Raw genomic sequence first — 13,112 nt, 5'->3', positions numbered from 1 at the left:
TTTTTATTAATTAATTAATATTTTTATAGTTCCGTGAATAGTATTATGCATTTCCTGTACATGCGTTATGTCTTAGTACATACGATTATTGATAATATTTTCTTTTATTGTAGGCCCTCTCAGTACTTTCAGTTCTACAAATGTACTATTTTACCATCTTTTATATTGACCTGTGCTTTCTAAAAACCACTGCGAACATTTATGCCACACTGCCAATGTAATTTGTTCAATAAGAAAGAAAAAAAAGATGTAAGACAGCAGTTTGACGCAGGAGACCGCCTTTAAAGATGTTACCCGGAAGCGGAAGTTGAAGTTGAATGGATTTGGAGCGCTTTTTATATGTGTTGGCGCCACAGAAATCAGTTGTTTAGCTAGACAGCAGTGAATGCACAAGAAGAATCTTTGCCTTGTCGGTAACATATATTCTCTAGAAACATGACGAAGCTGTCAGAGGGAGCCATAGAGGTAAGAAGAACGACACACGCCTTCAAAATGTGTTTTAAAAATGCAAATATGGCACAAGTTAAAATGTTTGAAATATTTTGGGCTGTCTTGTGGCTTGCCACAATTGGCTGAATTGTGTTTTACCTCCTCGATTCCTGTATGGACTAAATGTTGAAATGAACTAGCCCACAGTTGTCAACATAAGCTGAGTCCAACGAATGTCTTGAAATTAAATGTTAGCTGTATATTTTGTGGCGATGTTTAGTAAGGGCAAACTATGACACTGTCTCGGTCTACACAGGCTCTGGCGTCTGGGAACCCTTTTAGTGATCCTGTTCTCCAGCTGGTGGTGAGTTGAGTTTTTTTTAATAAACAATGAATTTACTATTTAGATACCCACATTATCTTGTGATATTTCTTAGTGACAGTTTAGTGCAGTTTAGATGCGTGATGAAATGTAAATAAAAATGAAAAGTTGCTATGGAATTGTGTTTTTCGTTTATTTCTAATAATGACAATAAAGCATAAAATATTACTGGTAATATCTAAACAAGTTCTTGTCCAAGCAGAAGTCATCTTTCAGCTACTCAAAGGGTCATCTTCCTTATAGCTCTCAGAATGATCTGCATGTTTTGTTGAATAACTTTGAACACACACACATGAGGCAGATCGCTTTTATCCTGGATCCAACAGAAAATATTGCAGCAACTCTTCCTCTTTCTCATTACAACAACTTTTTCCTCCTTGTCTCCTGTTTATTCTTTACTGTGTGTTCTTAAGCGCCACCTTGTGCTGTTTTAGAACGTTACTCGTCTTGTTCTTTTCCAAAACGGTTGCTTGTACAGTTAATAATAATAATTTTTAAATACGTTTTTATTGAAAATGGGTTTCTAAATATTCTAAACAAACTGCTGTATACGGCTCCTTTACTGAGACAAACAATCATGTTACTGTTTAGAATATCCGCAGGATTGACAGTGGCAGTGGGCCCGCTCGTTTCCGTGTAATGATGAGTGATGGGAAGCACACTCTGTCCTGTAAGTTTACTTTGTTAAGTCGCTCCTGTATCTTTTCACAGTGGAGTACTTTTAGCAATGGAGTATGAATAATAGTCCTGAACTTATTTTCTTTGTGCAGCCTTCATGCTCTCCACACAGCTGAACCAAATGGCTGAGGACAACATCCTGGTTCCTAACTGTTTGTGTGTTCTGAAGAGACACGTGACCAATACACTGAAGGACGGACGGTGGGTGTGGCAGTAGATTGATTGTGTATATAATCCAGATCAAATAAGAAGGCCTTGTGGTATCATGTTCAAAAGCTGCAGCAGTTGATCTCCACTGTTAATGAAGATAACTCATTACAGGCGTGTGGTCATCATTTTGGAAATAAATGTGGTCAAACCTGCTGAAGACGTTGGTGGGAAGCTTGGTGACCCAGTTCCTTACTCTGAAGGTGAGGCCTTCAAATGTGTTTCTACCTTAATTGTTCATCAGTCTTGCTTCAGTGTGTATATATATATTTAGTTTTAAAAATGTTATAGTGTAAATCAATTTAAATGTTGCATTAGTTATGTGAATTGTGGTAAGCAGCTGTATCAAGGTAGTATTTGTGTTTTTTTTGACAGTTTTTTATAAACAATGACATACCTTTAAAGTTCTGTAAATTGGCTGCTAGTTAGAATAAAATGGGACATTTTAAATATCATTTGAGAAGATCAGATATTTCAAACTACTGTATTTTCTGGACTATAAATTGCTCCAGAGTATTAGTCGCACTGGCCAAAAAAAAGTAAATTGTAAATTTTCAGTGGTACTGGAGTAGCAGATACTGGTACACAAGTCCCAAACCCAGCCAAAGAATGAAAAAAGTTTGATTTTTATTCTGGAGAATACGGTACAAACCAGGAAGAGTCATTTCAGTAGTTCCTTAATATTTCCAAGGATCTTGTTGCACGATTCTTCCCTAAAGTTTTGTCCACTTGTCACTTGTTTATTTTTCTAGATTTTCACTATAATTAACTTCCTTGGAAACACTTAACAATCTTCCACCCAGGATGTAATAATCCACATTTATGCACTGTCGACCCCCGACCCCTAGAAACGTCTTTGTCACATCCATTTCATATAATATATTTTCTCATCACCTCCTCGTCTGCATGTTCCCAAACCAACTGCATTCCCTCCTTAGGATTTGATAAAGGAAAGTTGTAAAAAGTTGTTGGTAAAATCTTTGACTTTAGTGTTGTGATATTGTCTGGACTAAAACAAATGGGTACCACACAACTGGTGCTGTCAGGTTGAATATCAAAATATTACGCCCTACTACTTAGATTCTCAGTGGTCTTTGAAGTCTCTGCCCCTCAGTAGCTCTGGGTTGCCAACATAGCAGGAAGTTAAACATACAGTAACAAGATAGTAGCCAGTTAGCTAAAGCCTGGCTCTTTATTAAACAGCCCCAGACATCCCACAGTACAGGTGTTCAGTACTAAATAAGCTAAATCAAACTGGTCAGCAGCTGTTGTTTTCAATTGCAGTAAGTGTTAAAATATGACACAGCCGTCAGTCAAACGTTCTGTTATGGTAATGGCTCTGCAGGGTCTGAGCTAATTTTCCAGTCATTGTTGTAGGTCAGAGTCGAGGTCCAGCACAGTCTGCTCCCCTGTCGGCCCCAGTGCCAGAGAGTCGGACTCCGCTTCAGCCACAGAACCGAAATGAAGGTGAGAGGAAGTTTATCTTCATCTTTCAACTTGATGTAAATTAGGACACACCATGACTGATTGTTGGTTCCCCCTAATCTGAAAGGTTAGAATTATGGAAGCAACCTAACCGTAACCTAACCCTGGGATCTGTCTTTGTGTTGGTGGTTTTCTTGATATTAAATATCTTGTTATTTGCAGCTGCCCAGCCTCTGTGTTTCTGTATAGAGACATCATATCATGCAGTTTTTTTCTTAGTACATTTTTTGTATTTCTCTTATTTTGAAAAAAAAAATTTTTGGCATGTAGCCTCTCATTATTTGGTACTTGGTTGATTTATGATTTATCTGTGCATTTCTTCCACTTCCCCCTTATCTTTTCCTTCTACAGCTGTAGCTGTAGTTCATCTCCTTTTCCCTTTTTCTACGCTCTTCTATTAGTTTCCTCTCTCCCCTTTACTATTCTTGGTGAGAACGAAGCATAATGGGAGATTGTTGCTAGTAGTCCTAATATCTGTGAATAGTGACAAAATTGTCTCTTTTTTTCAAAGAAAGTAATTACTGAATCCTACTTTCGCTCTGCTCTTCTGGGTTTCATTCAATTCTTCTCATTTTCAGTGGTGAACAAAGGAGGCTTCAACAAAGAATTTCGAAAAAATGCTCCGTCTTCTGTGTGTTCAACACCCGGGGTTGGGTCCAAGGTGGCGCCCATAGCCAGCCTCAACCCTTATCAGTCCAAGTGAGTATTCAGTGTCGTGATGATAGGAGTCACTGAAGTTCTTCAAGATCCTAAAATGTCAGAATCCAGGTTTAAAGATTAAGTAAAAAGTACCACGGTCCTGCAGTTGTGTAAAGATTTGATGAAGAAAAAGATTTTTAAAACAATATTGAAGTGGTTTGAATGTCCACTTAATCCTCTGTCATCATTGTTGGTGAGTAGAGGCCCGTCAATAAACAGGGTGACAGTATATACTGTAGTACAGTAGAGCATCAGTACAAACACAGATCAAAGGAGTGATGGTGAATAAAGGTCAGTGGATTGACTGGTTCTGTTGTCCAACAGGTGGACCGTCCGCGCACGTGTCACTAACAAGAGCAGTATCCGCACATGGAGCAACTCCCGTGGAGACGGGAAACTCTTCTCTATGGAGTTGGTGGACGAAAGTGTAAGACAAGGCACAGATTTTATTTACTCATGTTTTTAACGCCTGGAAACCGTGTGCCGTAGCCAGACTCTAGTTATTTATTTATTTACACTTCCTGTGACTGCTTTTGTCTGGTGACAGGGAGAGATCCGCGTGACTGGCTTCAACCAGGAGGTGGATAAGTTCTACACCCTCGTGGAGGTCAGCAAGGTGAGATCATGTTCCTGTGGTTGTGGTCTTTGGTGGTCTTTGTAGTCATGGTCAGGTGATTTAATTGTGTCTTAAATATTTTTATTAATATTTGCTGTGTAGTCGTTAACATGCCTGCCATGAAAGCAGAGTTCATGGTCCAGGGTTTGATCCCAGAGGAACCACATATTTCTGATAGCGCCTCCTGTGGCAGCTTGTGTCCGTTGCAAAGACTCATAGTGTAAAGTTCCCCTCTGTGGGACGATTAATAAATTCCAATATTATGATTAATGTTTGTGTACTTTTCCAGGTGTACTACATCTCAAAGGCCTCACTGAAGATCGCTAACAAACAGTACACGTCTGTGAAGAACGACTATGAGATGACGCTGAATGGAGAATCCACCATCATTCCATGTGAAGACAACTGTGACGTTCCCATGATGCAATACGACTTTGTTACAATCGGCGACTTGGAGAACAGAGAGAAAGACGCCACTGTTGGTAAGGCCCACAATGCACCTGACCTTCATGAGTGGAATCTCTCAGAAATGACTACGACCACTGGGAAGATTCTGTTCAAGCTCTTAGTTTCTCTCAGTTTCTCCATTTCATCTCTGCTCAATGTCTCTTCATTTTATCAGAGAAAAATCAATATTTAATTTTTTTTATTATTACTTTTATTGTTGTTATTATTGTTATATTTTCTCATTAGAATGCAGCATGGAGCCAGGAAATAACCCATAGATGCATCTCCTTTTTGCAGATGTTATTGGAGTTTGCAAGAGTGTGGATGAGGTGACCCGCCTGACGACCAAAACAAACAGAGAGGTGTCCAAGAGGACCCTCGCTCTGATGGACATGTCAGGGAAGGTGGTGAACGTCACATTATGGGGCGAGGAAGTAAGTTGTTTTTTTTTGTTTTACTTTGTTTTGGCCAGAGTTTATAGTTTAAGTGTTTCAGTCTCACCAACAAAATAAAACGAATCATTTATAAAACGACCCACAGCCACCAAGTACAGCTAATGGTGTTGAGAATGAGCTTACTGTTCAAAAAGAAAGTATAAAGGGAGTATCGGTTCATTTAATAACACCTGTTGTTCACAGGCGGAGCAGTTTGACGGCACTGGTCAGCCTGTTTTGGCCATCAAGGCAGCGAAGCTCTCCGACTTTGGAGGGCGCTCCCTCTCTGCGTCCTTCAGCAGTACCTTGGTGGTCAACCCAGACATTCCTGAGGCCTACAAGCTCAGAAGCTGGTAAAGATATATAGAATACTAAAAATATCAATCTATTAATCCTGTTTCAAATCTTTGACCTTGAATTAATCTGAGCTGGATTTACGTTGGTGGGTGGGATGGTAGCTATATTAAAAAATATTTTAAAGTCTTCCAAGAAAATTCTTCATTATTATTATTATTTTTTTCTACTAAGCTATGACAAAGAAGGACATGCTATGGAGGCTCATTCTTTGACTGAGGTCAGAGGTGCTGGTGGTGGTGGATACATAAACTGGAAAATGCTCTCTGACATCAAAACTGAGCATCTGGGACATGGAGAGAAGGTACCAGACTTTGATCGACTTTTTCCACATACTTGTTGGCTCCATTTCTTTCGGTTCATCAGGTTAAACATTAAACGATCCAGACTACGTGAAAAGTTTATTTAGGTTTCATTGGGATATAAATTGGGTTAATGAATATTTTTGTGAAAGCTGATTTTTGAGACACACCCTCAAATACACAGATTCTGTCTTCACAGAAATTTCTTTTTACAATTATGTTTTTGTTTTTTTTTTAAGGCGGACTATTTCACCTGCCTAGCTACCATCGTGTACCTGCGAAAAGAGAACTGTCTGTACCAGGCCTGTCCAAGTCAAGATTGCAACAAAAAAGTGGTGGACCAACAGAACGGCATGTACCGATGTGAGAAATGCGACAAAGACTTCCCCAACTTCAAGTACCGCCTCATTTTGTCTGTAAGTAACTTTCAGTTGGATATGATGTTCTTTATTAAAAACAGACCGGAGCAAATCCAGTGACTTAACAAGGTATGTTGAGTTTAAAGCCTTGCTTTCCTGCACTACCAAGGTGGCTAGATCGCCATGGTAACTGACCAGGTTATGTTCAGGGTTTCATCTTAAATCAGCGTAAGCATACGCAGTAGTACTGAAGCAGCAGTGATTTTGGACGTGTTCCTGACTCAACTTTGATTAAAGTTTATAAACTGAAAAATCGACTGTTTTTGAAAAGTACAGGAGCTGGAACAAAGACTGCAGCGCCCTGACGGAGCTGCTTCTTAGAGATTCCACTGATCTGCTGACATTTCCTAAATTAGGCTTGATAGTTAACCACTCCATTCTACATTAAATGTTTAATATATTGGTAAACCATCAACTTTTGTCATTAATTGTGCGCCTTATCCCTGTACCTGCTGTTTAAATACACACGTGTTCATTAGTTGGTTTGAAACCTTGTTTCTGGTGCTCATGTTTTCTCCTTGGTCAGGTCAACGTGGCAGATCATGGTGACAGTCAGTGGATGACCTGTTTTCAGGAAACTGCAGAGGCTATACTTGGTCAGAACGCAGCTTATCTTGGACAGCTCAAAGACTCGGTGAGGCTCCGCTAAAAAAAAACAATTCTTTGACAAATTTGTTTCCATTTATTTTTCCTCTGTTTTTGCTGCATTATGTCTACTCCATACTTGTGAGGTTTTTTTTTTTTTGTTTTTTTGTTTTTTTTCAATTTATTTATCAGACAGATTTTCAGAATGAAGCAGCCTATGACGACATCTTTCAAATGGCAAACTTCAGCACCTTTATCTTTCGCAGCAGAGTGAAGCTAGAAACCTATAATGTAAGTCAAACCAAAAACAGGGGAGAAAAATACATCTGTGTTGCAGTAACAGAGAATCACACTGCTTTTCCACAGCACAAAACCAAAGTTTTTAATGTTTTACACACGATAAAAAAAAGAGCTGGAGGTCGACCAGAATAGATTATTGTAAAATAATCGATTGGATGGCTATTTGATTTCTTTCTTTCTACATTTGATCCTGAAATTTTGACCAATATCAGACAGATAAATATCTAAAACATGGTAAACAACGGCCTTTAACCTTCTTATCACAAACTGTTTTTGACGGCCTGTGTTCTGTGTTTTCTTCACCAGGACGAATCCAAAATCAAGGCAACAGTAATGGAGGTGAAGCCTGTGGACCACAAAGAGTACAGCAAGAGGCTGATTATGAACATAAGAAAACTGGCTGCTCAGTAAAAACGCCCCATCCAGCACTATGTTTTGTTTTGGTTTATTTTGTTTTGTACAGATAACTAAGAATTTTCAAAGTAAACTAGATCCCTGCGTCTGGCATATTTAGTGGCGCAGGGCTTTTGTGTGATTTCTATGTGATTTCATTTATGACCCCTTAGAAAAGCCAATAAAGTTGAGGCTCGTATCAGTGACAAATTTGCATTTTATGAATTTTCTTTTATAAGGTCGTCAAAATACGCTCCTGTTTTGTGTTTGACCCTCTTCTCCTGGTTTCTGGTTCCTCAAGGGGCTGCATGGGAAGTGGTTTTCCAGGGCTGGATGTTTGTGAGCGGACACAGCTTCTCATGTGCAGTGTTGAAACCAAGCCTCTAACAAAGCAACACTGAGGGATTAAAACATAAATGATGGCTTTGAGGCCAAATCTAGGTTCTGTAATTGACCACTCAGGTGTGTGTGTGTGTGTATGCACACTTCTCAGCAGTGACATGGAGCAGTGTGAACTCTCATACTACTCTGTTCAGGCAGGGGGCGTCATTCTGAGGCTTCTCATACAGTTGGTTTTAATAGTAGCCTCCTGATTGGCTTGTTAAGGTGGACTGAACTTTTCTATTCAATTGCAAATTTAAAAACGCTGCATTAAAAAAAATCACACAGTGAGGCTGTTTCTGTAAAAAGATATAGAATTTAATTCAGTACAGTACAGTGCAACATATTCCTCATGGCAGATGAACATTAAATTATGGGAAAGAAGAAGAATCACCTGCAATACAAAAATAAAGACACTGCTGACATCAGGAGGCAGAGCAGAAAAATCCTGTCATCAATGACGGCTTTACAGCAGATGATGAAAATCACTGACAAAACCAACAGTTGACACAAACAGGTGTTCATTAGTCGTGTTGCATCCTCACTGTCTTCGTGTTGGATTAAAAACTCAGTCATTTGATTCTTTCATTCTGTCTCTTATTTTTTCACAAAGTGATTTCCTGAAATATTTATACTCTATATTCTGTCCTATAACTGTTCTTCTTCAGTTTGTTTATTAAGATTAGGAGGATTCTATTGGGACATTTGATGAAATCCTCCCACAGCTGAGCCTCCTGTTGTGTCCTGGTTAAATTAAAACTACAATTTCACACAAAAACAGACTCACTAAAATCTCTGACCAAACACAGGCAACAACCAGTTTGTGCTTTAATAGAATTTCCAATCAAATGAAGATAACATAAACAGGTCGTAGTACATGGTGGAGTCAGAACTGATTAAGACAAAAGAAAAAACCTTTAAAATGAAAATGACAAATTTAATTTTATGTTGAAACACAGCTGTGTTTCTGTCAAAGATTTCCTGCTTTGTTGTTTTCCAGGAAATAGTTTCGTTGGCACCATGTCAGAACCGCAGGAGGACTAAAAATGACTGTTTGAAAATGTTCTTTCAGTTTTAGGAAAAGTTGAAAATCTGTTGCAAAGCTTAAATAATAACCAGCTTTCATTCTAGTTTGGTTAAAAATGTGATGTGTTCTGTTTTAGCTTAAAGTTTTATTTATTTTTAACTTTATATTAAAGCTGGTGGTCTTGTCTATTGTAATGATGTTTTTATTTTAATTGTTAATTTTTCTAAAATTAATATATCCCGTTTTGTTATATATATTTAGGTTATTTTTTAAATGATGCCACACTGAAGAAATTGCTGTGTTAACAACAGATCTACATCACAGGGAAAAAAGAGTGGAAAATGTGGATGTATACAAACGTAGTAAAAGTACAAACGCAAGGTTGAGAACGTGCAGCTTTGTACCAAACTCCTTGTACTTTTCATGGCTTGAATACACGTTGTACTGAGGTCAAATATCACGTCCAGACGTACCAATAATCAACACTCACTCACTATTAGTTTGATGGAAAAGTCATAAGAGATGAGACACTTAAACAACTGACACAGAACATGAATGAGTCGCTTCAGATTATATTACATTTGGTTCATTTATGTTGACACCGTGTCGTCCTGAACCTGATAAAACCTTGTTTGTCAGTTTAGGGTAAATTATTATTTATAGGTGTCTTAATGTAAGACAATCTGTTCTCGCAAAACATGAACTACTCACCTTCTCACATTAAAGAACAAAGAGAAAAACAGACTTAAATAGCAGCACAAGGTGGTTGTTTTTGTGACCAAAATTAAATATTTTTTTTTTAGTACTTTAGTACAGTAGTTTGCTAGAGGAGTCGTAGTAGTAGAGAAAATTGGATGGTAGATGAGGAAAAAAAGCAAAAATAATAAGTGGATTTATTTTATTATATTGCGACGTTGTATATCTGTGCAGATGTGACGATCAAGCTGCTTTGCTCCTCAAGCTAGCACGTAGCTAGCTAGCAGATGTTTGTTTGTCATTTTCTTATGCTAAACAAACGTAAAGAGTATCATTGAATAAAAGTAAGAAAATGCGTTCTAAAAGTTAATGTTTCTTTACATATTTTGTAGCGATGTTTGTTTGTCATTTTCTTATGCTAAACAAACGTAAAGAGTATCATTGAATAAAAGTAAGAAAATGCGTTCTAAAAGTTAATGTTTCTTTACATATTTTGTAGCATTCCCTCGGGGGTTTACATTGTGGCTCCCCTGGCCAGAAGCTAACACTGTTCGCGGTGCATTAGCATGTGCTTTCTGGAACTGGTGCAGGAGAATAAGTTGTTAAGGATTGTTAGTTTTCTCTGTGTAGACTTCAGTCATTAGCATCAGAAATAGTCTTTTTATTGTCTTTAAAAATAACTGTCCGACAGAAAGTTACAGCAGAAAAAAAATCAGGAAAAGTTGGGAGGAACAGTCAAGTTAGCATCGATGTTCAGCCAAGGCAGCCTCTGATTGGAGCTTAAACATGTCTCTGTATGAACTTAGGAAACAGAAGAATAAAATCTTTCTCCGTGTTCTCAGTGGCAGTGGAATCTTAGCCTGTGTACATCCAAGAACTCTACACAAACACGGAATATCTGGAAACTCAACCTGGAGTCATTCTTTTCCTGGGACTTGAACTCACAACTTAAGTTAGATTAAAGTCAATGCTTTGAAACAAATCATTACTCTGTGAGATGTGATAAATCTTTTTAAATAAAAGGTCAAATGTCTCCAGAAACTCAAGCAGACTTAGTTTTAAAATGAAGAAACCATAACCTTGATGAACGACGTCTTTCAGAGCCTGTGCTAACGGTTTGTTGTCGTCAGGTTTTGGTCTGTGAGTATTTCGTGTATCTGTTTGAACAGGGACACTTTCCTACACAACATTAACACATGAGTCTCTCTCACACACACACACACACACACACAAAACAGAGAAGACACAAAGTCCTGGACAAACCAGGGTCGTGACCTCTGAGGGTCCAGTTCATTGTTCTGTCAGTGAACTCCTTCAGCCTTCAGAGAAGACTGAGGTCCAACTGTGTTGATATCAAGGCTACGAGGACGGTGCAGCCGTGTAGGGGTAAGGACAGGGTGGACGTCCCCTCATTGCTGGCTTGCTGAACCCCACTGGGGGGACGAACAGTTGTCCAGGGAACGCACTTCCTCCTGGTGCCGTTTGAGGACGTATGGTCATGTTTCCCACCGTCTGTAAAGTCTGAAGCTGATTCCTCCTTCTCTATTACGACCTCATTTTCGTCTCTCACTTTCTTCCGTGGCTTTGTGCAGTTTCGAGAGCGGCCAGGTTTTAAGCGGTGCACGAGGTTGGTGGTGGATTGGTTAACTGTGCCAGAAACGTTGTTAGTCTGCCCCCTGGAGTTGGAGACAGTCAGAGAACAGTTGGGAAACTCCTCCCTGCGAAGGTCTTTCAGGTCTTTGCCAATCATTTCTGGGGGGGATTGACAACCTACGGTGGACGTGGATCCTCGGAACTGCTTCAGCCACAGCCACAGAGACAGCGCCCTGCAGTCACACACCCACGGGTTGTTGTTTAGGCGAAGGTATTCCAAGCTGGGCAACATGTCCAGACATTGTCTAGAAAGCTGCAGTAGGGAGTTGTTGAAGAGGTAAAGGGTGGAGAGATGTTTCAGGTCTTGGAAGGCCGAGTGATCCACCCACTCAATCTGATTCTGGTGCAGAAGCAGTCGATCTAAGGCCCGAGGGCCTCTGAAAGTGTTCTGGTTCAAACTCCACAGACGGTTGCCGTGCAGAAACAGGTGACTGAGGTTGTGAAGGTCCACGAAGATGTTGTCTGGCAGAACCTTCAGATGGTTATCCTGAGAGGACAGAGAGATTGTGGAGTTACATACGAAGACGTGGTGGTCCTTCACCCCTGATCTGTCTCGTTAATATCTACTTCGTGAAGACAAATTGTGCCTGATCAGCCAAATTCCACAGTATCACCCATGTACCAACCTGGGTGATACTTTGCATATATGTAGCTGTGATGGTGTTTATTCTCTCACTCATCAGAAAAAGACTTTTACACTAATAAGGTTGTGAGATCAATGGGGGTAAATCTGTTATAAACTTGCAATCTGGCACTGACGTGAAAAGTGTTTCCAAAACTGCAGTTTTTGAAACGATGTCACATCCAGCCCTGACTGATTTGTTTATTGAATTATCAAACAAGTTGTATTCATACTCTACCTGTAGGTAGCATTTTCTAGACTGATTTGTTTATTGAATTATCAGTTGTATTCATACTCTACCTGTAGGTAGAGGTACTGCAGGTTTCTGAGGCCCTGGAAGATGTTGTTCGGGAGTGAAGTGAGTCCACATCGATACAGGTGCAGGGCATTGAGCCGGACCAAGCCTTGGAACGTGTCTTCGGCCAAAGAACGCAGGTGGCGGTTGTCTCCTAGATCCAGTTCCTCCAGCAGCCTGAAGCCGTGGAAGGTGGAGGACTCGATGTAGGTGATGTTGTTGGAGTAGATCCAGAGTGTGACTGTGTTGGAGCTGAAGTGACCCTGAAGCAGGCGCTGAATCTTGTTGTTCTGCAAGAAGATGCGTTCACTGTCCAGGGGAATGCCTTCAGGAACGGACAGGAAGTTGTGGGCTTGGCAGGAGACGGTGCTGGGCGTGGTGTAGCAGATGCAGTGACGAGGACAGGACCAGGAGAACTTTAGACCGAAGAGGACCAGCAGGAACTCAAGTCCACAACCTGGGGACAAGGACGACACAGAAAAACAAAACCGTGGTCCACGAGTCTCTGAAATCAGTTTTTATTATTTCTCTGTCCATTCTTTTATTTTTATCAGATTATTTCCACTTTCCTCCACACTTTGAGCTTTAGAATGGCAGAATGGAGGCACTTTCTCCAGTTCAAACACGTCTTTTTCCTCACGCCCTCCATCAGAGCGGACTTCTCTTCTATCGACGTTCCAGCTGTTTCCCGCCCTCACACATTAGGGA

The 13,112-nt window shown here is 39.9% G+C and overlaps 2 protein-coding genes across 2 annotated transcripts in view; one reads left to right on the top strand and one right to left on the bottom strand.

Annotated features, from left to right (window-relative positions):
• The first annotated feature begins 310 nt into the window (after window positions 1–310).
• Window positions 311–7,940, top strand: rpa1 (replication protein A1). The gene is made up of 17 exons (XM_008309377.3): window positions 311–465; window positions 746–793; window positions 1,403–1,481; window positions 1,582–1,690; window positions 1,811–1,899; window positions 3,074–3,163; window positions 3,760–3,880; window positions 4,205–4,307; window positions 4,428–4,496; window positions 4,786–4,978; window positions 5,241–5,377; window positions 5,582–5,730; window positions 5,906–6,035; window positions 6,273–6,449; window positions 6,979–7,086; window positions 7,242–7,328; window positions 7,644–7,940. Exons 1-17 carry the CDS (start codon window positions 436–438, stop codon window positions 7,746–7,748), a joined length of 1,824 nt encoding a protein of 607 aa, XP_008307599.1. The 5' UTR covers window positions 311–435; the 3' UTR covers window positions 7,749–7,940.
• A 2,368-nt stretch (window positions 7,941–10,308) lies between these two features.
• rtn4rl1b (reticulon 4 receptor-like 1b) overlaps window positions 10,309–13,112 on the bottom strand; it is a 33,418-nt gene continuing 30,614 nt past the window's right edge. The window contains exons 2-3 of the mRNA XM_017032234.2: window positions 12,410–12,861; window positions 10,309–11,974 (exon numbers count right to left, since the gene is read on the bottom strand). Of these exons, the coding sequence (XP_016887723.1) occupies window positions 11,156–11,974; window positions 12,410–12,861 (1,271 nt within the window). The 3' untranslated portion in view covers window positions 10,309–11,155. The remainder of the gene's footprint in view (window positions 11,975–12,409; window positions 12,862–13,112) is intronic.

Source organism: Cynoglossus semilaevis, chromosome 4, assembly GCF_000523025.1.
Source record: "Cynoglossus semilaevis isolate Cse_v1.0 chromosome 4, Cse_v1.0, whole genome shotgun sequence".
Lineage (NCBI taxonomy): Eukaryota > Metazoa > Chordata > Actinopteri > Pleuronectiformes > Cynoglossidae > Cynoglossus > Cynoglossus semilaevis.
This window is presented reverse-complemented; position numbering and strand designations above follow the sequence as displayed.

Bases quoted from the DNA above. Each gene is read 5' to 3' on its own strand.
- rpa1 (XM_008309377.3), top strand. From the start codon at position 436: ATGACGAAGCTGTCAGAGGGAGCCATAGAG. The intron at 6,036-6,272 runs GTACCAGACTTT...TTTTTTTTTAAG, and splicing joins ATCTGGGACATGGAGAGAAG to GCGGACTATTTCACCTGCCT. The intron at 6,450-6,978 runs GTAAGTAACTTT...CTCCTTGGTCAG, and splicing joins AGTACCGCCTCATTTTGTCT to GTCAACGTGGCAGATCATGG.